Consider the following 26,129-nt stretch of genomic DNA (forward strand, 5'->3'; position numbering starts at 1 on the left):
CTTTGGGAATGGTTATCCCATTAGTTTAATAAATTCTATAACTGAAAACGCATTAAAAAACGATCTGATAGTGACACAGTAAACGCAAATCAAACGAAAAATTCAGTTTATCTTGGTCTCCCGTACGATGAAGGGGTTTCAGACCACATTTCCTAAATGTAAGGAAAAATAATATTTTCGTCTACTATAGACCCAGAAAAAGTATCGGTTCCCAAATCTATCAAGGTAAAGAACCTATTCCGATAGGTGAAAACTCCGGTGACTAAATTATCCCTTGCTCTTCTGGTCTATGGTACTTCGGAAGAACTGATCAACGACTTACGGATAGATTAGCTCAGCAATCTACCTCCTTTAATAATACTCTTAAAAAGCGAAAAAAAACAGAAAATTTTGACTCTGCCCTCTCAGAACACATATTTAATAATCCAGACCCTTGTGCTTTATTTAACCAAGCTAGCCTAATTTCGCATGACAAAGGTAATTTTCAATTGTCCAGTACTACAGAGAAGCTGTTGAAATTTATAAATACCGACATTTAGGTCTCGCTTTGAACAGAGATTCACGTGATTTAAGAATAAATGAGTCGTATTTCTGCTTTCTCAAAAGAGAAGCCGATACTTTAGGTATCCCTGAAGTAGACTTTAAACCACTTCCCCAATCACATTATCCAAAACATCATCAGTCCCTTAGGTCTCAAAGGGTATCCGCAAGAAAAGCAATGGCTAAATTGAGAAATCAGGTTACCCAGTTCTCCAATTTATTCAATTGTTGCTTCGTCTGTTAGAATGAATGATTTTTTTTCTTTCATTTCTCAGTTATTAGTTAGTATCCGTCGTTAGCAGTTCAATTTTTTTTGGATTTTGTGCAAATCGGGTGGATATTGGCGGTTAACTCACTTTATTGTTTGTTAGGTATTCGACTTTAAATCTTTTAATTTTTAGTCTTTTATTGAATCTTATTTATTTTTTGGATATTTTTTTCATTGGTTTTGTTGTACTTTCCGTGTTTGTTTTTTAATTTTTGTTTTTTCCTTGATCATATTATTTTGTTCGCGCTGAAGAAGAGAGGCTGTTTTCTGTCGAAATATTCGCTTTCTGTGTTTTCTTCAGTATTTTCATTTGGCCTTTAAAAACTCCATTTTGGATCTTTTTCTTTCTTTATGTCAAGATTCAAGTCGGAAGAACAGTTATGCTTTGCAGCAAGAGTGAATATAATACATTAACAGAGATTACAAGAAGGATTAAGTTCATTAGTGAAATATGTATAAGACAACGATCTAAATCAATCTATAAAAAGGATTAAGTTTGTTACTAGCAAGAAAGAATCATTTTTAGTCTATAATCAGTAGTGAGTGTGTCAGGATTAAAAATGACTGGATTTGAGAACCAAAAAATAATGAGTCAAGTTAAGATGAGTAAAAAAAATGTTAAGTGCTATGTCTCCATGATCCCACATATAAATAACATCATTGACAAACCGGCCCCAAAACTGGAGTTTCAGAGGAAAAGTGTTCAAAGCGGAGGTTTGGATAAATCCTATGAAAAATTACCAAGAAGGTGAAAGGCTCGTACCCATTGGATGACTCATGATTTGGGTGAAAAATTGATTATCGTACGGAAAATATAAGGAGGATCTATTGCAAAGGCGAACAAGACGCACAATGGTTTCGATATCTCGTGTTTTTCAGTCCATCTGGGCAATATTATCTTCTAGTTTCTATTGAAGAGCAAATTCGCACTTTCTGATGTCACATGAAGTATAAATAGAAATGGTATCAAATTTGGTAAAAATTGTGTATTATTTAGATCAAAGTTTTTTAATTTTTCAACAAGGTGAACTGAGCTTTTAACGTAAGAATTTTGCGGTAACATGAAAGGATGAAAAATAGTGGATAGCCATTTTCCCAGTCTGGAAGCTGAAGAACTTAAGGAGGCCACAATTGAGTGCAGAGGAACTCCATCTTTCCGGATTTTCGGGAGACTTTGGAAATTAGGTTATGGAATAGGTACCCTTTAAGATAAAATATTTTGTACATTTTTGGAGTAATGAGTCTTTCAGTTGGTAAAATTTCCAACTTTTTTCGTTCTTCACAGGTGAGTTTTTCGGTTGGTGAATCTATAGGTTTATATGTGTGAGTGTCGGATAAACCATCCTTAACATTTTTGTTATATGAAATTTTATCAAGGATAACAACTTCATTTCTTTTGTCAGCTCTGGTGATAATGATGTCTGGGTCTTTTGTTAAATTTTGAGAATTTGTGCTTACTAATTTTTTGAGTTAGAGGAATACGGAGTAAAGTAAAATAGATTCTTAACAATCTCTCTTCGAAGTAATTCTGGGTTCTCCACAATATCTCTTGAACCAAATATACCCGCCTCCACGCTTGAGACTATCTCTGCGAAATTTAATCGTGTTTTAGGCCAGCAAAATTTTGGTCCCTTACACAAGACATGGGTTTCATGAAAAAACGTCTTGAAGAAAAACCAATGACGCGTGCGTCTAAATTTTCATATGCATACAATAATATCCCCGAAACTATAACACGTAACACCCACATGTGCGCAATACGTTATGATCAGATACATACGCGGGGTCTTTAATGGATTAGCAGCCCTGAGGGGAAACATTGAAAACAAATCTCGAAGAAAAAACATCCCCTGAAGGATTACGTAACAACCAGGTGTACATAATTGATCAATAGTCAATAATATCTGCGTTTTTAGGGACCAGCAACTTCAGATATACCCCTATGGGCCCACTTGTACAGATGAGGCTTCGATTACTACTGTATACTATGGTTATACATAACATATCTTAGTTAGTTGTAAACATTGGGCGGTTAGTATAGCTTCCAGTCCTTACCCCAGGAGCTGTGTGGGTTTATACCGGACTATTTCGACAAAGATGGCTATTTCATTAATTTTGATTGGACAGGTTTGGATGAGGATAGCTAGATAGGGAATGGATAGGGGCTGGTATCTCTTACACTATTTTTAACATCTCCCTAAATACACCTCTAAAAGTTTCAACTTAATACCCTCAGATGTTCCTAAGACATTACGGTTCCACCTTTTTGATAAACGGGATGCACATAGTGTGTTTTGATCTAGATCAAAATACCCCTCAACATTCCCGAAAGTTTCACTTTAATACACACAGCCTTTTCGAACCCGTCTTAAATCAAACATTTCCTTTTTACCCAGTGCTAAATCCTGCAAATTTATTAGTCCACTATAAATGGGGCTTAAATAGGTTTTCCCAGTGTCTGTGTTGAGAGGTGCCTTTCGGTGAACGTGCTTTTTATCTCAACTGCCTCCCTGAATACTTGCATGATACCTTTAACGGGAGCAATAATTAAGGGGTCAAATAAAATGAAATGCTGTGAAATGTCATAGACTTGTTTAGCCAAGGCGAAATCACCAGTCTCCATTTTTTTTGGGGGGGGACCATAGAATTTAGAAGCGGAACAGCTTTTAGGGTAAAATATTTTGTACATTTGAGGAGTAATAAATAATTCAGTTTGTATATTTTTCAGCTCTTTTCGCACTTTACGAAAACGGCTTGAATTCAACACGAAAAACTAGAATAGAATCACGAAAAGAGCATACTTCACGAATTTTTTGTAAATTCAAACCCTACTGACAAATTCACTCGTGAAGTACGAAAAGAGCTGTGAAATTAAAATACTGAAAGACTCATGACTCTCCAAAATATACAAAATAATTTATCCTAAAGGGTGCTCCGCTCCTAGGTTCTATGGTCTCCCAAAAATCCACAAAGATGGAGATCCTATGCGCCCTCCCCGTGTTCTCCATTACTTCTCCAGCTTCCAGACTGGAAAATGGTTATCCACAATTTTTTGTCCTCGTATGTCAACGCAAACTTCTTACATTAAAAATTCAATTCACCTAGTCGCAATAGAACTTGGATACAAAAAAGGACCCAATTTTGGCCAGTTTCGATGCCATTTCTAGGTATGCGTCATGTGACGTTAGAAAGTGTGAATTTGCTCTTCAAAAGACTAAAAGATAATATTGACCATACTGAATAAAAAAATTAGATATCGAAACCATTATCCGTCTTGTTCGCCTTTGCAATAGATCTTCCTTATATTTTCGGTACAATAATCACATTTTCACCCAAATAATGGGTCTTCCAATGGGTAAGAGCCTTTCACCTTTTTTGACCACTTTTTATATAGAATTTATTGAAACCTCCACTTTGAACACTTTTCCTCTGAAACACCGTTTCTGGGGCCGGTTTGTCGATGATTTTATTTCAGTGTGGGATCATAGAGAGAAAAACACTTTTTTTACTCTTTTTAACAATTTGAATTCTAACCTTCAGTTCACCTTTGAACTAGATTATATAAAAAAACAAGTTTTTTAACTGAAAGTAAGGAGCAACATTAAAATTTAAAACGAACAAAAATTACTTCGTATATGAAAGGGGCTGCTTCATCACCAACGCCCCGCTCTTTACGCTAAAGTTTGACTCTTTCTCTCAACTCTTCTTTTTTAAACAGTAAAAAACTTTAGCGGAAAGAGCAGGGCGTTGATGAGGAGACAGCCCCTTTCATATACGAAGTAATTTCTGTTCGTTTTAAGTTTTAATGTCGCTCCTTACTTTCAGTTAAAAAACTTGTTTTTTTTATTTAATTTCCGAACGTTTTTGAATCAATGAATGTTTTGACTTTGGCTCTCCGCAGAGGAATAATTAAAACGAAATTGCATATTTCATTTTTTTGGCTAAATGGCTTTCTCATAGTTTTGATCGAATGATTTTGAGAAAAAAAGGAGCGGGGAGGAAGCCTAGCTGCCCTCCGATTTTTTGGTTACTTAAAAAGGCAACTAGAACTTTTAATTTTTTACGAATGTTTTTATTAGCAAAAGATATACGTTACTTATAAATTAGCTTACGTAATCGAACTTTTGTATTCTCATGTTTTTAGTACATATATGAGGGGTTCACCCCTCATATATGCCATATAAAGAGCCAGTACCTCGCTCTTTATATTAAAGCTTAAATTTTGTCCCAATTCATAAAGAATGACCCCTGAATCGCAAAAGCCATAAAATAAATAGTTGAAATTACTAAAAATACTTTAGCGTAAAGAGCGAGGTATTAGGAGGAGGTGAGCCCCTCATATGCGTAATAATTTCTGTTCGTTTTCAGTTTTAATGCTGCTCCTTACTTCCAGTTGAAAAAACTTAGTCATAATTATTTTTTCATTGTTTTTTTTTTTAATAATGCTCGAAAATCCTGCGCTCCCTTCATTGGAATTTTCACATGTGCTGCAGAATCGAGTATAATGTCTCAACTTTTTCATCAATATTTGTTATAACACAGATTGGATCGAAGTCAAATTTAGCGATCCACCTGCCAAATGCTTGGATGGAGCTTTCACTGAGGGGTCGGTAAACTATTTTAACCTTTTTTGGTTTCGTCATATGATTTTTGCTCTTCGGTTTCCACCAGAGAACGTTGTAGTCTGACTTAGCGAGTGGTCCTAGGGAAACTGGTGGTTCACAAAATACCTCAAGATTCGTTAAGATTCGTTAATATGAGGTCTAGTATGCTTCCACTTTCATTAGTGAGAACATCGAACACTTGTTTTAGATCCAACACACGTGAAATCCACTTTTTTTCGGTTAAGTTAAAGTCTGCGGCTACGATGAAATCTGGATTACTGAATTCTTTCCGAAAGCTGTCAATTTGATGCTGCAGAAGCGTCACTAGTTCGCGTCTGTTGCAAGCACCTTCGGGATAGTATACTGCTGCTAGAATGATAAACGAATAAGTTCTCTGTAACCCTCTCGGTCTGCACCACAGCCAGATTGCTTCATGACAGGAATCTGAAGGGTTATTAAGTTATCTTCATGGCAAGTCTTCACGGCAATAGATGTCTAATCCACCTCCGCGTCGTATCTGTCACGTCTGGTACTGAAAAATTTCAAATAGCCTTTTATAGCACCCTTTTAAGTAGTAATGTCACAACATTCGGTAATTATTGCTAGTGGTGTCGAGTTGATGCGTAAGACAAGTTCTAGCTCGTCTACTTTATTCGTCAGTGATCTGGCATGAGAAATTCGTTTTGGCACTTAGAGTGACAGGTTTTAGCAAAGGCGGGGGGTTATCCGAGCTGTTCGAGGCTTCGTCACAGTAGTAGGGCTTCAATGTTGGTTTAGGTTCTGAGCAACGTATAGTAACTAAGCATGTCTCGTGTTGCTTGTTCTTCGACTTTTTCGTTCCGCTTTCATTGCGAACTATACTGATTCCTGGAATACTGTGATCACCGTTATAGAGTATACGGCGCTCTCGGACCCTTTTACCTCCGCTCTTCCAGCCCCATTTCTTTTTCCTTTTTGGCTTAAGCTAATAGTAGTGACATCTTCACAAGGTTTGTATAGTTTCAATAATAGATGACGCTAGCGGTCTGGAATGTCAACGCTTACTTTTCAGAAAGCTTTTTAGGCTAACATCAGCTTCTTCTGCTGCCATTTTTAGATATATTTGTAGCAATGCAGTCACTGCATAAGTGGTTGAAATTATTGTCGCTCGAATATAATTATATCTCAAACATAAACAAGGTATACTAAAGTAACATGGTATGCATGCCTCAATGGTGCAACATAATCTCATTTAGCTGGATGTAGTTTTTCAAGAATGAGTTTGCAAAATGATATATCTTCAGTTACATTATTCTCTTTAACACATCGAAGATATCCAATTAAAATGCAGTTTTAGCTACATCAGTTCCTTCTTCTATTTGTAAAACGAATTTTGTGGTGCTCAACTGAGAAGTAATTGACCGCAAAGATTATTTCTAACGATTGTATAATTGATCGTCCATGAATGGAGTAACCAGCAGCATAATAAAATCTCGCCAATTTTGCATTGAGATGAGGAACATAGCTATTATTCTGCCTGGGCCTCCAAACCCCGTCATGAAAGGGTTAAGATATTTTTCGTGAGTGCGTAGTTCTAATTTCATTTGATTTATTGTCAGTCCTGGCTAATATTCGTGCCTTCCCTTAGAATAGTTCGTACCTCCCTCGGGAGGCGCGCCTCCCAGTTTGGAAAAAGCTACTCTACGCAGCTCCTGGCAAATTGCTGATGTGCCCTCATGCCTCCATGAGGTGTTTGATTTTAATTCAACATCCACCTCAACATTCCCTGAAAGTTCTGCGGTCGCAATAGCAGTAATAGTAGTAGTAAAAGCACCAGTAACAGTAGTATGCACATATTTGTCTTTTGGTTCGTTCAAGTTCCTCTCAACATGCCCCGAAAGTTTTAGCTTATTACCCTAAAGCCATCCCTGAGACACCGCTGATACGTCCTTTTGATAACCATCATGTTTTGATTTAGTTGAAAACCTCCCATAATTTTCCCTGAGAGATCCGACTTAATACCCTTAGCCTATTTTCGGAGACCCAGGATCAAATATACCCCCTTTCCCAATACAAAATCATATGTGTAAATAATGAGTGAATTGCATTGCTTACAGTCCTTGTCCCAGGGACCTTCCCAGCAGGCCCTGCTATTTGTCCTTTAGACTATTTTGAACAAAATGTATATATCAAAATTTCAATCCAATGTTTTTTGGAGGAGGTCAGCTAAAACAGGCATGGGAGCGGACTAGTTGCCCCACAAGCTCAATTGTGACTGAAGAGTATCCGAATTTTAATTTCCAATTGAATTCCTGCAAATTTTCTACAACCACCTCTTCCATAAGAACTGGCTTCCGAAAAAAAATGATACATTAAAGCCTTATGACTCTTTACTATAGGCAACGCTAAAGCGTAGCCCTCTAACAGCAGGTAGTTGCTATTTTTACTTTAAAAATATTGTATCTTTTTTCTCATGACTAGACAGCACAATTGAAAAATGAAAAATCTTCTGAGAAGAATTGAAAATTCTTCTTAAATGCTTCTATGGCCAGAAGAAAATTAAGCTATGGCTCTCAGTGTATAGTTTTCCTTCATGGCCTCAACTGACAGACAAGAAAATATTTGTCAATTATTCATCTTGTTTTATTACAGGTGCAACACCCAAAAACTACATTTCATATTACAATGTACATTACAAATTAAAAAAAAAAGGTATTCCAAATAAAATTCTTTCTTAACAACAAGGAATGGCAGGGGCTTAACAAAAGCGCTCAGAAATTCACACATACTAAAATAAGATAATTTCGATAATTATCCCAGAGAAGGGAGGTTGGGGGGGGGGGAGGTTAGTTCACATGCTCGTTTTTATATCTAGCGAAGGTATCAGACAATTTTTCCACGGGTTCTAATTTTTTTAAAATCTATATACAGGTTCTTGTATAAGAAATCTTGTGCTTTTTCACGGATAAATTGAAGAATTTAACAAATAGAGGGATCCCTTACATTTAAGGGAGAGCAGAGAGTATGGATAGCTCTTTCATTTCCTTAGATAATGCTTAACATGAAAATAGTTTAATTTTCCTTGACAATAATTCTACACAAGTGGAAAAAAAAGTTATCAACTGTTTTTTTCGATTAGGTTATTAATTTCAGAAAGAAATTAACTGTCTATGTTGGCTTTTTAATAAGTTTTTGCATCACATTCAAAAATGAAAAAAGAAGAAGAAAACACACTTGTGGCTACTAAACAAAAAATATGCACTAACTTATTAATCACACCAGAAGTAGGACGAGGCTTAAGCATTGTTTGTCACAAATTCCTTCTTCTTCACGCTCTTGAAGCACCATTAAAGGCACAAATTAGCTATTTCCTGCAGGACGTTCTTCACCACGTATTGCTCTATATCTTGCCATTTCTTGCGGGAAAACTTGACTTAATTCTACAAGAAGATGAGCTCTGAACTTGCGATATGAATCTATCTTCCCTTTAACTTCCTCATTTTTAGTCAAAGCCCTTTCCATACAATCTTTTGTGAATATCTGTGGATTTTTTCCTGCGTCTATGTAGCTAAAAAAAAGAAGCAAGATGTCAAGTTTGTTTCAACATAATCAATTAAATTCGTGTCTATTAAGGAAGTCTATTTCGTGTCTATTAAAAACCAGATGATAAAAACAAGCAAGCAAAAAAAAAAAAAAAAAAAAAAAAAAAAAAAAAAAAAAAAAAAAAAAAAAAAAAAAAAAAAAAAAAAAAAAAACGCTGAAGATACATAAAATATAAGTAGTACTGTGACAGTAATATTTAAGATAGTTGTTAATTTTTGCATTTGTGATAGATTATATCTTCCCTCTGTGAACAGAAAAAAATTGAACATTGAACAGCTGACATACTTCAAGTAATTAGAAAGAACAGTAACTTATAATGGCGACCCCAAGAAAAAAAAACTACAGGCAAGGATAGCACTAGCCGACACAGCATTTAAGCAGCACATACCAGTGTGAAAATTCCCAGAATAATTGTTAAAGCTGAAACCTGGACTGTTCCAGAGCAGCATACTGTCTGTTATATGTAACTCCACGTAATTCCCAAATTTTGCTGTAGAACAGAAGAAACTGCCTTTGATAATAATTGCTTTTCCTGGATTCTAATGATCAGCTGAAGAGATCATGTCAGTAATGACAAAACCCGTGCCTGCAGAATCCAACCAGACATGGCCTCTGTTGCAAGACAACGAACATGACGATCACTTGAACACACCCTCTGTATACAAGACCATAGGCAAGCCCCCCCCCGAAAAGTTTCATTCCTGAATGGGAGGACATATATGCAGCAGCTCAACGCAGACAAGATTTGACGCCCTAGATGCCTCTTGCGGCAGTAAGTTCTACAGTTTACCCTGTCTTGTCAAGTGGGATTACAAGAAGGTTTTGAAACTGATTAAGTACTCTTGATAGGGTTTAGAAAGCTAATGTATATCCAGTACTTAAATTAAGGGATTCCTTTAACTAATAGAATCAAAACAAAAGCTATGGATAGAAAGCATCATTTTAAAATAGCAAAACTAAATTGAAAGTCAAAAACGTAATATTGTACTATGTTTGCTCTTAGAAGTTAATTGTTTTCTTTTTTCTTTTTCTCAGAATTCATTTGGGCATATAATTTATACAACTTAGGTAACTTTAATTCTTGCGTCCTCTTTTTCTTTCTTCAAGTAAGTGGCTCGAATGTCTCCCCCTCCCCTTTACTAAGAAGAATGGCCTAAGAAGCCATTGGGGGGATCAATATATTGCATTACTGTAAGTTTCTTTCATTATAAATAAATCTTATCTTACAAAGGACAAATAAACAATCATTAGTATTCAGATTTTGTTATTGTTGATGTTGACAAAAAAAAAAGAAAAAAAAAAAAAAAAAAAAAAAGTACTTTTTGAAATAAATGTTGCTTTTAGTAGGGGATAGTAGGAAACTAGCTTTTAGTAATATGCCAGCGCCACTCTTAATTGTGGTAATTTCTTTGTTTAAAGTTTGAAATGATTATTCATTTAATTTATGTTTTATATAGGTTTCATTTATTCATTCATAGTAATTTCTGATGTTTTTTAGTCTGGCTTATAATTTGACTAATACTCGTTTAAGTTCTAATATTTCTCTTTGTTTTCTTATAAAAAAAATTCCGAAAAACATTTCTTTTGCATTGATCAAGATTGAGGGGAAAATTTGCAATGAGGTGGGCCTTTTCCTTAATAGTTTATTGATAAAGAAAATAAGGCACGCGTTAAATTCACACGTTAAACATGTTAAATTCATTTTCTGGGCCACAACAAGACAAGGGGGACTCGCTCTGTTCGCAGGTGATAATAATCCGTCTCTTTCTCTTTCGTTTAAAGCCATTTCTTTCTCTTTTTCCTCTTTTTTCATTTTTTTTATTTTATAGCAAACAAAAACAACTTACTTAAATACTTCTAAGGGAACATGTAAATCCTGAAAATGGTGCTTCAGCTTATCAATCTCTTGTAAGCCATGGACAACTTGATTGCTATAAAGAAAATATATATAAATAGAGATTGTGTATGTAGTCCATACACATAAGTGTGTAATACAAAATACATCCTACGTATTATTTTTCCTCCAGCCAATTCAAATCAAAGGGGTAGTCATAGAAAATAGGGAGGAGCTCACTTAATTTGAAATTCAAAGTTGTAGTGCATTCTTTTAAGACCAAAAGTGATTGGAGGGCAGCCAGTCCCTTCCCATGTTCTTTTTGGACCAAAAAGGTTCAATAATTCAGCCTTTTGCACGATGTCCCCATGATGGACAAGGGCTTTAAATTATGAAAATTGTCCGAGTTAACAGATAGGTTCTAAAGAAAATAAAGATGAGCATGTTTATTGTCAGATGTCCAATTGGCTTGGTTTGAAACTAACACCCAGGAGTACCATGGCCATGGAGACTCAGATGAAAAAAAAATTAGGTTGCAGGCACAGGCCCTCAGCAAAAGACAAAAAATTATTTTATAGCCCCCTTGAAACTTGTATCCGCAACTCCTTGGGTCAACCTAACCCCAGAGCACACAAAGTTGAAAAGACAGAGTCAACAGCCCCAGAGAAGGACAAAAAACTATCCAATGATATCTAAAAACCTATCCATAATCCAAACAATTTATTACATCCACAAACCATAAGTTGTATCATAGGTAGTACAATAGCACTACCTAAGTAAAGAGCAAAATGGGTACAATGCATTCTTTTTTTTTATTATTCTTTCTTTTTACCAAGGCACTTGCATGGAATAGTAGCTTCGGATGATATAGAAACATATGCAGAAATTTCGGAAGGGACTTTTTCAGTTGAGAATTGAAAGTTCTAGTGCCCTTTTAAAGAGTCAGAAGTGATTGGAGGGGAACCAGCTTCCTCCCACGCACTTTCCCCTCAACGACATTCAATCAAATTTTGAGATAGCTATCTTGTTTAGCATAGTAGAAAGATCCAAAAACTACACCCCTTGGGATGACAGCCCCCCCCCGCACAGCACTTGGGCCAAGTGATAGAATTCGCAAAATTTTAAATATGGTATTTTTTTATCGTGTAAGGCAAGCATATTAGACCTTTGGTGTCCAAAAAGGCAAAGGGCATTCAGGTGAAGCTTTCAGAAAATGTTGAACTACATCAAATCACACTTTGTACATGCAGGTTGTCAAAAAATGTGTCTCGGGAATTATTAATTGACCAAAAGGTGAATATTCATGCTACTACTACTACTACTATACTATTACAACATCAACCATTACTACTATCACTACTGCTACTATCACCACTACCACTGCTACTGATGCTACCACAACTACTACTTCTATTACAACTACTCCTGAGGCTGAGGATACCAAGGTCAACATCACAGGAAATGTCGATGTAGAAGTTGAACTAAATCAAAATACACTGTGTGCCAGCAGGTTGTCAAACGGGCGTATTAGCAATATCTTCAGAATGGCTTTGAGTATGAAGTTGAAATTTACAGGGCTTGTTGTGGTGGATGCCAAACTAGCCAAAAGAAAAAAATATTCACATGCTGCTACTGCCACTTCTACTACTACAATTGCTGCTACAACTTCTTATAATGCTGCTACTACTACTCCTGCTGCTGCTGCTACTACTACTACTACTATGGCTGAGAGTATTAAGGTGAAAATTTCAGGCAATGTTGAGAGGATGTTGAACTAAATGAAAGCACATTATGTGCATGCAGGTTCTCAAAAGGACATATCAACAATGTCCGAGGAACTGTTTAAGGGTTTTAAGTTGAAACTTTCAGCATGTGTTGTGGGAGATGATACTGATGAAAACAATAGCTGCTATGTACATACTGCTACTGCTATTACAACTAGTCATGCTGAAGCTAAGAGTTTAAGGTGAGGTTTTCAGCAAATGTTTAGGGGGATGTTGAACTAAATCAAAACAGCCTATGACCCTGTAAGACTGGGATTTTGTTCTTATTTTTCAGTAATTCAAGCATATCTTGGAAAACTAGTAATAGTATTTGACCAATTGAATGAAATTCAAATATTAGTGTGCTTGATACAGTTGATTCATATTTCACTCAGAAGAATGTGATATAAATGCACAAGTTATAAAGAACATTTACATTACTTGGTCCCTCTGAATCCCCAGGAGTTGTTAGAATACCAAAAGGAGGCTTAAAATCAATTTTCCCGGTTGTGTGTCATGCTTTTTTTTATTTTTATTAATTATATAATTTAAAAACAGAATTGTCCTGCAACAACTAAAATAGTCAGATAATTCCTTTACGTAAGCATGAAGATAAATACCAAATTACTAACTATGGGTCCATTCCACTTTTACTGATATTTTCGAACTTTTTGAAAAGATTATACATGCAAGAATGACAAAATTTATATATGAAAACGGAATTTAGTCATCTAGCTAGTATGGTTTTCGAAAAGGCTGTTCTACCACACCGGTGCTATATCATTTTATTATAAGGATTAAGGAATTTTTGAATTTTTGAATTTTGATTCATGACGTCGACGATTTTTGTTCTAGTCATATATGGTAGATGGTTTGTTTGCTATTATGGAGACCAACTTTAGGTCAATTGTCTAATTATTTGTGACTGAATCATCTATCAATAATCTTTTGAAAACAAAATATATGATTTTTTCAAATATCCGACATTTTGAAACAAATATGATAATTTCATTTGAAAATGTAGTGATTAAAAGGGTAACTAATTTCAAGCACCTGAGGATGATTATTGATGAAATGATTACTTGGAAAACCATGCGAGTGCACTCCCCATTAAAATTTCCGAAAGAATGGGTATTCTAAATAGACTGAAGCATTTTATTCATCACAAAGCAATCAAAACTTTTTATTATACTCTCATTTCTTCATACCTATAGTATGGATGCGTACTTTGGTCAAACTTTTTTCATTATAGTTCATGTAAAATTTAAGTGATACAAGATTGGACAGTAAAAACTCTATTTTCAGAATGAGTACTCTACAAGTGATTTATTCCATCTAGAAAATGTTTTGGAATGTTTCCAAAACATCTATGTTCCAAGAGCGAGTTATGTTTACCCGTGTATTTATTCATTAGCACCACTTGGACTAAGACAGCTTAACATGTTTCATATAGCTACAGAGTACTATTCATACCCAACAACCTCATTGGAAAATAATTTACTAATTTTAGAAATGAGCCATGTCCACGGAGGGGCAATGTCATAGCAACAGGTTGGTGTAGGGATGTGGAATATACTACCCAATCTGGGTTGCAGCAGTAGCTAGCCACCTAGTAAGAGACGGTCACATCCCATAGTAAAAAATAAAATAGCACATAATTCCTAAAACTAGAGTCAGATCAAAAAATGAAATACATTATTAGAACCACCTTGTCCAATACCACTATATAGGAAACTAATTGTCCCTTGGCTTGAACGACAAAGAAAATATGTTGGCTTTAAAAACAAGAAAAGTTGCTTGAACTATAATATTCCACATCAACAACAGGTTTGTTTTTTTCTTTCCATTTTTTTTTTTTCAGTGCATCTGACAGGACATTGGAAAATCATAGAGAGCTGTTTGTTTAATGGCTCATTTGAAAGGAAATTAATGTATTTAAAAACCTTTCATAAGTAACAAAGATAATTTTAAAAAATATCATTTTTTACAAGAAATTCATTTTCTATAACTCTGTTGGAGCAAATGTTATTAACATCTTCCTGCATACGAAAATCAAAATGGAATTTTTACCATTATAGAAAGCATGTAGAAATAGTTATGTAAAATCCAGGAATTTTTGGGGGGTTTTTAACAAAAAATCTAATTTGTCATCTGAAACTAGAATAATTCCTGAAAATTTTAAACAAATTAATTTAATTTAACTGCAAAAATATTCATTATGTCAGAGCAATAATTTTAATTTTTAAATTCAAACCAGAAAAATACCTGAAAACTTTAAAATTAGTTTTGTTTTTTGTTAGGTAGTAACTACTTGACATATGATTAAATAAAGGATCTATCTAGTTCGTTATAAATGGGAATATGCATCCAGGCTGCAGTGGTAGCTAGCAAACTAGTAAGATCACGTCCCATAGTAAAAAATAAAATAGCCCATAACTCCTTAAAATAGAGTCTGATCAAAAAATCAAGTAGACTATTAGAACCGCCTTGTCCGAAACTCTTTTATGGGAAAGTTACAATCTCTTTGCTTGAACAACAAAGAAAATATGTCAGCTTGAAAAACAAGAAAAGTGGCTCATCTAGCTCTGCAGTGGAAAATCATAGAGAATTCGTTTAATGGCTCATTTGAAAGGAAATTGATTTATTTAAAAAGCTTTCATAATTAATATAAAGAAATGCAAAAACAAAATCATTTTTTACGAAAATCTGCATTTTTCTATAGCTTTGTAGTAGCAAATGTTATTAACATCTGCTTGCCTCCTTGAACCAAAATTTTTTGGGGGGCTCTACTATAAAGCTGTGTTTTATTTCTGTAGTAAAAAAAAAACATTTAAAAAAATTAGTTTTCTGTTCAGAATTGCTAAAGTTATTATGTAAACTGCAAAAATATTTAGGGTGCTGAGCAATAATAAAATTTTTTAAGTCAAACTAGGATTATATAAAAAATCCATTTTGCTAAGCTAGTTCCAAAAATATATTTAAAACATCTTATTGAGTAGATACAAAGCATATTTGTCGTTAAATTTCTTTCTTTCTTTGTTTATTGTTGTTCATTTAGTTTTTTTTTGTTTAATGTTCATGAATACTATATAAAAAAACAAGTTTTTTCAAATAAAAGTAAGAAGTAACATTAAAACTTAAGCGAACAGAAATCATTACTTACATGATGGGGTTTACCCCCTTGCCAATACCTCGCTCTTTACGCTAAGTTAGAATTGCGTTCCAATTCTTTATGAATGGCCCCTGAATCACAAAGGCCATTTAATTAAAATAAATAGCTCTTTTGAAAGTACTTTAGTGTAAATCGTGAGATATTGACGAGGGGAGGAACCCCCTCATATACATAATAATTTCTGTTTTTTTAACTTTTGATGTTGCTCATTACCTTCAGTTAGAAAAACTCGTTTTTTTATTTTAATTCCTGATTATTTTTTAAATAATCCTGGGAAATCAAGAGAAAATTCTCTTACCCCATGAAAAATTCCTCTATGAAAAGATCCTCCCACGTACCCCCCCCCCCAAATCAGAAAAAAAATATCTCCCTAAAAACGTCTGTAAACTTCCTAATTACCAATACTATATGTAAACAATGGGCAAAGTTATAAACTTTCAGCCCTTTCCCTGGGGACTGATGGGGATTAAGTCATCCTCAGAGACACAGTTATCAGATTTTTCAACTATGCTGAACAAAATGGCAATCTCAAAATTTTGACCCAATGACTTTGGAAAAAATGAGCATGGGAGGGGGCCTAGTTGCCCTCCAATTTTTTGGGTTACTCAAGAAGGGCACTAGAACTTTTAATTTCCATTCCAATGAGTCCTCTTGTGACAATCTAGGGCCAATACAATCACCTCTGGATAAAAAACACACACACATCCATGGTCTTTCTTCTGGAAAAAAAAAATTCCACATTTTTGCAGATTGGAGCTAGAAACCTAGCCAGTAGGGTTTTCTGGTATGCTGTATCTGATGGTGTGATTTTCATTATGATTCTATGACTTTTAGGGGGCGTTTCCCCCTTTTTTTGAAAATAAGGCAAATTTTCTCAGGCTCATAACTTTTGATGGGTAATACAAAACTTGATTAAACTTATTTACATAAAATCAGCATAAAAATCCGATTCTTTAGGTGTATCTATTGGTATCAAAATTCTTTTTTTTTTTAGTTTTGGTTACTATTGAGCCACAGATTGCCCCTTTCTTAGAGTCTGTTACTATGAACTGTTTGAAAGTATGTGTATTGTTTGGCATGGTAATTTTGTTAAAGGATCTATTTCTTGAATTCCCATACTGGTCATATATAGCCACTGGCATTTTGACAGTATGAGAATATGAATATATATATTGTTTTATTTTGTTAATAAATCAATTCAAAAGCCAAAGGCACTATGTGCATACAACTGCTACCACTACAACTGGTAAAACTACTAACTACTACCACTAAAACTACTTCTACTACTACTGTCACTAATACTACTAAAAAAAATACTACTAGTACTGCTGAACCTAAGGAAACTACAGTGAGAGACTTTCAGTGAATGTTGAGAAGGATCTTGAACTAAATCAATACTTACCATGTTTGGTGCAAGTTAGTAAAAGAGCATAACAGCTATATCTCAGAAACAACAAAGAGTATTAAGTTGAAACTTTCAGTGCATGTTGAGGGGGTTGCTGAACCAACCAAAATGTACTATATGCATGCTATCACTACCAGTTCTACTGCTACTACTAATGCTAATACTACAGCTAAGGATTTAAAGGGAAAATTTTGAAGAAGCATTAAGGGGAGTGATGAATTAAATCGAAACACGCTATATGTATGCAGGCAGTTAAAAAGGCATATCAACAATATCTTAAAGACTTGAGCATTAGGTCTGAATTTTCAGATTATGTTGAACTAATAGAAATCCACTATGTTTATACTACTAATACTAGTACTAGCAGTAGTACTGCCACCACTACTGCTATTACTAATAGGGTTAATGGCATTGATGTAAAACTTTTAGGGACTGTTGAGGAGGATTTTGGATTAGATCAAAACAAACAATTTCCATTCAGGTTATCAAAAATAGCATATAAGCAATGCCTCAGAAACAGTTTCAAGTATTAGGTTGAAACTATCAGGGCATGAGAAGGAAATGTTTAGCTAGACTAAAAAGGCACAATGTTAATAGTATTGCAGCTACTACTACCATTTGTCTATAACTATTGCTCATACTACCCCCAATGTTCCTACTATGACTACTACTATTGCTAATACTAAGGGTATTAGTAAAACTTTCAGGGTAGTAAGGGTAGTGTTGAACTGAATTGAAACGTGCTATGTAAGTATTGCTTATACTACCCCCAATGTTCCTATTATTTCTCAAACTTTCAGGGAATGTTAAATACAGAGTTGAACTGAATCAAAACATGCTATATCCATGTGGGTTTTCAAAGAGGTGTATTAGCAATATCTTGACAACACCTTAGGGTATAAAGCTGAAAATTCCTGGGTATAAACCTTAAACTAACTGATCGAAGGGACTCAATCAATTAGATTGAGCCCCCTCCCACACCCCATTTTCTCCAAAGACATCCAATCAAAATTTTGAGATAGCCATCTTGTTCAGTGTTGTTGAAAGGTCCAATAACTACACCACTGTAACCACAGCCCAGGGACAAGGGGTGTGAGTTATGTAGTTTGTTCAATGTTTAGTTTGGTCTTTCAGGGAATGGTGAGGGTGGTGTTAAACTAAATAAAAAAAACATTATTTACATACTGGTTGTCAAAAGGACATGTCAGCAATATATAAGGAAGAGCTTAGAACGTTAAAGTGAAGCTTTCAGGGCGTTTTGAACAAAATTTAAACACACTATGTGTGTGTGGGTTATCAAAAAGTTGTATCAGCAAAATCTGAGCAATAATTAAAGGTATCAAGCAAGATCTTTCAGGGTGACTAACATTACTGCCACTTTTTTATTATTCCTACTAATACTGCTATTATTGAACTAAGTCAAAATAGTTTCAGTGTATCCAGGTTGTCAAAATATCATAGGCAGGATATAACAAAAAGAGAAATCATCAATGCAACAGCACAAACACATTTAAAAAAAAAAATAGAAGGAGAAAGGGAAAACTGTTTTCCTAAATTAGTGATTAATATAGACCAGCACTTGAATGAGGCCTTAACCCTACTCATCCATACAACTACATAGGTCAAACAGCATAGCCATACACAATCAACCCTAAAAAATAATCCATGGATAGGCAGTCATGTCATCAATAAGTATAAGTTGTCATTTACCAAACAATAAAAACAGTAAGTGTGCATGTTGGTTGTCAACCGGATGTATCAACAATTCCTCAAATAACAGCTGAGGGTATTAAATTGAAATTTTCAGGGCAACTACTTATACTACTACTATTAAACTAAATCAGAAGGATTTAAGCACATCCAGGTTGTCAAAATATCATTGATATTTAGGAAACACAACATATTTAGGAACATATCACAATGTCTTAGGAACATAATATAAGATTTATTTACAAAGAAAGTTGAGGGGGTGGAAAACTGAATAAAAAGTTTGTATGTGTATCTGGATTATCAAAAGGGCATATTTGCAATATCCCAGTGATACCTATGGGTATTATGTTGGTATTAAGCTAAAACTTTTAAGCTTAACAGAATTCTTACCACTTTTGTTACTATTTCTACTGGTATTGCTGGTAATATATAACTAAATCCAAAAAATTCAAGTACATAGTTTAATTTTTAAACACCAATTTTACCAAGGCTAGGATACTATCTTCACCTATTCCAACCAGCGTGGACATAAAAATATCATATTTCTACCTAGGATCCTGTTTATTTCTTCCTGTGGTTGTAAGTAAAATTTATTTGAGTCACTTTATTTAAGTCTGCAGGGGCATATACTACTATAACTGATACACTACATGTTTTATTTCTGAAAGATAGAAGACAGAGCATAACAGTGCATGGAGAAAGGTATTTTCCTCAGATAGTGCTGAAGTGGAAAGTGGAGTCCCACAGGGAACCATCCTTGGTCCAACATTATTTAACATGTATATCAACAATGCCCACAACCTATCATAAACAAAATGAATCTGCATGCCTATGATTTGAAAATCATGAGCCCTGCAAAAAAAAACCCAAATATTATGCCTTATTACAAGCTGACCTAGACAGAATCTGATTGGCAAAACTTTGGCGTTTAGAATTAAACATTAAGAAATGCAGGACAATTCATTTTAGCAGAAAGAATGTGAGGGGTTAGTGTCACATGTGTAGAATAGATGGTGTTGGGCAAATAATTGGTTCCTCCCACACTAAAAGAGACCTGGGTATACTTGTGGAAAATGGATTGAAAGTTTGACCAAGATGCTCAGTCATTTGCCTCCAAAGTGCTCTAGACCCTAGGAATTGTAAAAAGAATGTTCCACAGTAGGTCACCAAAGCTGATTTCAATGCTATACAAAGGACTTGTAAGACCACAGCTGGAATTTGGTATGTGTATGGCAACCCCATTAAACAAAGGCAACAAGAAAAAACTAGAGAGTGTCCAAAGGCAAGCAATTAAGTCAATAGAGGGTTGTAAAAGTCTGGACTACCCATCCTGTCTGGAGACATTACAGATTCCTACCCTCTCCTATTGACAGAAGTGAGGAGATACCATCATGGTGCACAAAATATGCTTGAACTCAACCAGTCAACAAGAACTAGAGGACACACCAAGAAGCTGTACCACAAACAAGCTAACATCAAACTACAGAACAAATTATTATCAAATAGCATTGTGGGGCTTTGGAACTTCCTAAGCAAAAGGGCAGTCTCAGACCTTAGTGCAGAGGCCTTCAAGGGAGCTGTGGACAATGACTGGTTGTCCAAAACCATGGTTTCAAGAATGGGATGTAGCCAACACATTGGCTCATTATCTTGACTAACCAGCACCTACATGATAATTTATTATTTACTGGACAATACAAATTAAGGTAAAATTACCAACTAGCATTATATTATGGTTTAAGCCTGGGAATCCAGCTATACATAAGGAAATATGTTAATAAAACAATTCTTTCTTCACAATATGCAGAATAATCCTAGCTAACATATTTTGCAGGGGGAGAACCAATATCTTCACTTGTTTCCTTCTATTTCTAGTTTATCTATCAAATTTCTGAATATTTGTGTCTATTTTCTAAGTCTTGAAAAGTGTTCATAAACAAACACCCAAATGCCAATAATGTAATTTATATAATTTGTCTACTGATATGTATTTATGAGAAATAACTAGATGTCACTGATGGTGTTTAATTAGACATATAGTGTACATGAAAATGGAAAAATGCACTTGAATACATGGTTATTTTCAGAAATTTGTTAAAAAAATTGTACAACAGAGAAAGAAGTGAAGATAAAGGCTCTCCCCCTCCAAAATGTGCTGGCTAGGACTATTTTGCATATTCTGAAGTAGGAATTATTTTGCTAACATTTCTTTTTAAATACAGTGGGTGTCCTAGGCTTATACCTTGTATTATTAATACCTTCCAAATCTAAACAAGAATTAACAACTTCATTATCCATCATGGGTTCTAGTCCTTGCCTATGCACCCTAGACTTCTCACTTGAGTAAATAAATTGTACATTGCCTAATTTCATGTTTCAAACCCCTGCAATGTAGGCTTCTGGGGTAAATATAGAGCAGTTCAAATTTCTGACCTACAAATAAAGCAAATGTACCAATAAACACCTTTTTATGCTTTCTCCAAATATTGTAATTGCTTTTATTGCAAATTCAGTTTTGATCTAAATTAACCTTTCTAAACTTACCCAAATATACAGGTTGCATCATAGCCTATATGTCCTATGTCTTTATTGATTCTTGATTTTGTCACCATCAACTCATTTATAGATACACCTGTTCTAACAAGAAGCTATATCTAAAATAAGAGAAATCATCTTTAAGGGTCTGTAAAGGGCTTAAAACTGAATCTGCAACAAAAGCAATTATTATATTCATATGACAAAAAACATCAAGTGGTATATTCACTTTATTTGTGGGTCAGAAATGTGGACTGCTCTATATTTACTGTTTAAAAAACTGCTAATAAGTCTAGTTAGAAGCATCTGAACCTGTTAGTCAAAATGGCAATATAATAGTTATTTCTCTAATGTTGCAACATTCTAAGTTGTAACTTTCATAATCTTTAATCATTGAAATTATCATAACCTTAGGAAAAGCAGTGGTCTCAGAATTAATGCAGAACAAGAATCAAAATATCTTCTCAAGTATATACAAAACACTTAAACTAGCATAGCTTCAAACCAGAAGCTCATTCTTGATACAAATGCATTTTATATTTTGACACAGGAGAAATGCTCACTATAACAGTAGTATGATCCTCTGGCTCCACATAAGGAAATATGTTAAGGAAACAATTCTTACTTCATAGGCTAATATGCAGAACAATCCTAGTTAACATATTTTGCAGGAGAGAGGAATTTTTATCTTCACTTTTTTCATTAAATTTCTAGTTTTTCTATCATATTTCTAAATATTTGCATCTATTTTCAAAGTCTTGAAAACCATGGTAAGATTCTAGTTAATTGACTTCTTGCTATCTCAGAAAGGGTTTAGGTTAGGAAAATGAAACTTTCAGGGATGAATCTACAGACTAAAGTATGTCCCAGGAAGGTATTTTGAAGCAACTACCTTCACTCCTTCTCCCTGTAGAGGGCCCTGACCTTTGATGACCTTTAAAAATATGTGTGTTATAAAAGTGAAACCTTGCAAAATAGATCTTCTGCTTAATTGAAGTACAACAAAATTGTTTTCAGCTTCATAACTTTGCTCAATTCTATTCTATAAGGTTTTAAAGATTTGCAAATACATTTCCTAAATTAAAAAAAAACAACATTGATATGGCTCAAAATTCTACTCAAATAACAGGAATTGTGGTAAAATTGTAGTTAATTGACTTCTTGCTATCTCGGAAAGGGTTTAGGTTAGGAAAATGAAACTTTCAGGGATAAATCTACAGGCTAAAGTATGTCCCGGGAAGGTATTTTAAGGTACCCACCTCCACTCCTTCTCCCTCTAGAGGGCCCTGAAATTTGCCTAAATGACAGGTCTATACCTATTGAAATTTTGACAAAACAACATTTTACCTTAATTTTCAGTTACCAGTTGCTTTTTCTCTGCCTTTAGTTCTGAAAATGCAATTCCTGTTATCTGAGTAGAATTTTGAGCCATATCAATGTTTTTTTTTCAAAATTTAGGAAATGTATTTGCATATCTTTAAAACCTTATAAAATGTAATTGAGCAAAGTTATGATGCTGAAAACAATTTTGTTGTGCTTCAATTAAGCAGAAGATCTATTTTGCAACCATTTCACTTTTATAACACACATAGCCTATTTTTAAAGGTCATCAAAGGTCAAGGCCCTCTAGAGGGAGAGGGAGTGGAGGTAGTTGCTTCAAAATACCCTCCCGGGACATACTTTGGTAAAATTCTAGTTAATTGACTTCTTGCTATCTCAGTAAGGGTTTAGGTTAGGAAAATGAAACTTTCAGGAATGAATCTACAGACTAATTTATGTCCTGGGAAGGTATTTTGAAGCACCTACCTCCACTCCTTCTCCATCTAGAGGGCCCTGACCTTTGATGACTTTTAAAATATGTGTGTTATAAAAGTGAAACCTTGCAAAATAGATCTTCTGCTTAATTGAAGTACAACAAAATTGTTTTCAGTTTCATAACTTTGCTCAATTCCATTTTATAAGGCTTTAAAGATATGCAAATACATTTCCTAAATTAAAAAAAAAACATTGACATGGCTGGAGTCGACAGGGACTGGGAGAGGGCTGAGTGGAGGCTGGACTGGGAAGCTAAGCCAACATAATTACATCACTCACCACCAGCGAGAACTACAGGAGGATCTACCACCTTATCTCGCTGGCAAATGCAATTTAAGGTAATTTAAGGCAATGGCTGAAAATTCTAATCAAATAACAGAAATTGCATTTTCAGAGCTAAAGGCAAAGAAAAAGCAACTAGTAACTGAAAATTAAGGTAAAATGTTGTTTTGTCAAAATTTCAATAGGTAATAGACCTGTCATGTAGGCAAATTTCAGGGCCCTCTAGAGGGAGAATGAGGGGAGGTGGGTGCTTTAAAATACCTTCCCCAGACATACTTTATCCTGTAGACCCATCCCTGAAAGTTTCATTTTCCTCACCTTAACCCTTTCCAAGATAGCAAGAAGTCAATTATCTAGAATTTTACCCATAGGCCTACTTTAGTCTGTAGATTTATCCCTGAAAGTTTCATTTTCCTAACCTAAACGCTTTCTGAGATAGCAAGAAGTCAATTAACTAGAATTTTACCTTATTCTGCATATTATGAAGTAGCCTAAGAATTATTTTCTTAACATGTTTCTTTACAGAGGCCTAGGCTACTGCTGGAACCCTAAGCTTATACCTCTGTTTATAAGTTAGCTTATTATTGATTTAATCCAAAATTTACCACAAAAAGCCCTTCACCTAGAACTTTACCAACTAGGCTATGATACTAGGACAGAGAAAAATAAATACATTTTCTGGTTCAGTCCGAGTTGACCTTGTGGTTGAAATTCTCCAACAATTATGCCAATTTGACGAACATTCTCTACAAACATTTCGAGCTGGTTTTCCAAATTCTCAAGTTGACTCATTCTGAAAGCAAAACTTGTAGTTGATATAACTGAATGGATTTTCCAGAATTTCTTCTCTATGCTCCAGATGTGCAAAATATCAAACTTACAATCGTTATTTCTTTCTTAAATGTTTTCTTGAGGTTGCCCACATATGTAAATAAAAGGCTAAGCAAACAAATATTTTGTTCCCACGTACACGTGAAAAACTACTGGCTTTTTCGTAGAAAAGTATGGCTATTCTTTCCAAGTTGGAGAGTCAGCGAAAACAATTGCTTGTCTAAGCAAAAAATGATTTATTAAGTGAAGTAATAACTATCACAACAAAACTTGTATTAAAATTTTTCCAGCAAACTGACGACACCTCTCAAACCGAAAAATCAGCCTAAAAGCGCTCAAAATTTAAACACGTACAGCCTGCAGCAAAGACCGAGTAAATTTACGGTGTAATCCATCAATCTCTGTATAGTTAGTCACCCTTTTATCATGGAAAATATTTTCAAAATCTTAATTGACCCTAAACCAGATTTTGGCATTTTGTTTGTTACCGCCATTAGTAAAAAAGATCAACAAAAACATGTGTCTGTAAAAAGATGTCGCAACAAATGTATAAAAGACATTAATCACCATCACAGGCCAGTTGCTGCAGGCGAATAACCCCCCTCCCTTAGCAAGTCAAGTGATACTGTTCTGGTTCAGGGAATACTGACTGAAGTGACACCCAAGCAAGCTAGTGACTATAGAAGGCACAGAATAGCTGAGTGATGCGAACGCATATGACCTATTGGTCGAACGCGTCAAATCCCAAATAACAGCAACATTACCCATCACATATCGAAAGGCTCCCTTGTGTAAAATTCCTCTTTCAACTAGATACCTTTGCTGAAACAAGAGGTCTTTCGATAGAACTTTTTAAGAGAAAAACACCAAGTTGAAAACTTCTTCTCTAACCGTTCCTGAAATTTTTGGGAATCCCTGCTGAAAAAACGTGACTTTTACTAGTGTTGATGCTTATAATAAGCCAGTTGGTAACGACTGATATCCGAAACCATTGCAAAACGCGTGAGAAGCTTCTGATGTTCCTGTTTACTTCAGAATCGAGCTGGCGTCCACAAGTTTATCCGAATTGACCGATTTGGAAAGTTGAGGTAATTTAAGCTAATGAGCCTTAACTAAGAAACAAATCCTAATTTTAAAAACAAGCAAGAAAGGGGGTCTTTTTGAATTAATGTGGCTATTTTTAATCTGTCCCAACTTTTAGTCTTGTTTTGATTTTTTCTTTGTTGACATTGATATTGATTAATGACATAAATTAATTCCTGTTAATTGTTTTATTTACCCCCATAACTGGCTTTCATATTTTTCATACAATCAAAAAAACTATTGGTAGTTCAATTTTATCTGTTAATTATTTTAAACATAATAACATCAAATCAATGAATTCCCTGTTGTTCTTCTTGTTTTCGATGTTTGTGAGGAAAATTTACAGTAAATTAAGCTTCTCTGTGATTAAGGACTCGCAATTTAAATTAGCTTGATACTTCATTTGAAGCTAGAAGGACGCTTAGAGCCCTTTTTTATTTGTTTAGATCATTAAAAAATAAAAATGTTTACAGAATGAAGGAAAAGATTTAGAACTAGAATAAAGCTTGCGTGCAATTTATGTTTCAAAAGAAAGATGAAAGGTGTAACAAATCTGATTCTGATAATAAAGTTACTCACATTCAAAACCATCATAGTGTAGAACTGAAAAATAATACCGAAGTGGCCAAATATTGTGCAAAAGACGACTCTATTTGATATTCTAAAATGACTATGGCAAGGAAACTCAAAGAAAACTGCGGACGG

General features: G+C 34.7%; 1 protein-coding gene across 1 annotated transcript; it reads right to left on the reverse strand.

Annotated features, from left to right (window-relative positions):
* Positions 1-8,012: 8,012 nt before the first annotated feature.
* Positions 8,013-24,431, reverse strand: LOC136034725 (mediator of RNA polymerase II transcription subunit 10-like). Its single transcript, XM_065716091.1, has 3 exons — positions 24,184-24,431; positions 10,842-10,925; positions 8,013-8,959 (listed from the first exon to the last, which is right to left on the reverse strand). Exons 1-3 carry the CDS (start codon positions 24,300-24,302, stop codon positions 8,752-8,754), a joined length of 411 nt encoding a protein of 136 aa, XP_065572163.1. The 5' UTR covers positions 24,303-24,431; the 3' UTR covers positions 8,013-8,751.
* Positions 24,432-26,129: the final 1,698 nt, after the last annotated feature.

This window comes from Artemia franciscana, chromosome 13, assembly GCF_032884065.1.
Source record: "Artemia franciscana chromosome 13, ASM3288406v1, whole genome shotgun sequence".
Taxonomy (NCBI): Eukaryota; Metazoa; Arthropoda; class Branchiopoda; order Anostraca; family Artemiidae; genus Artemia; species Artemia franciscana.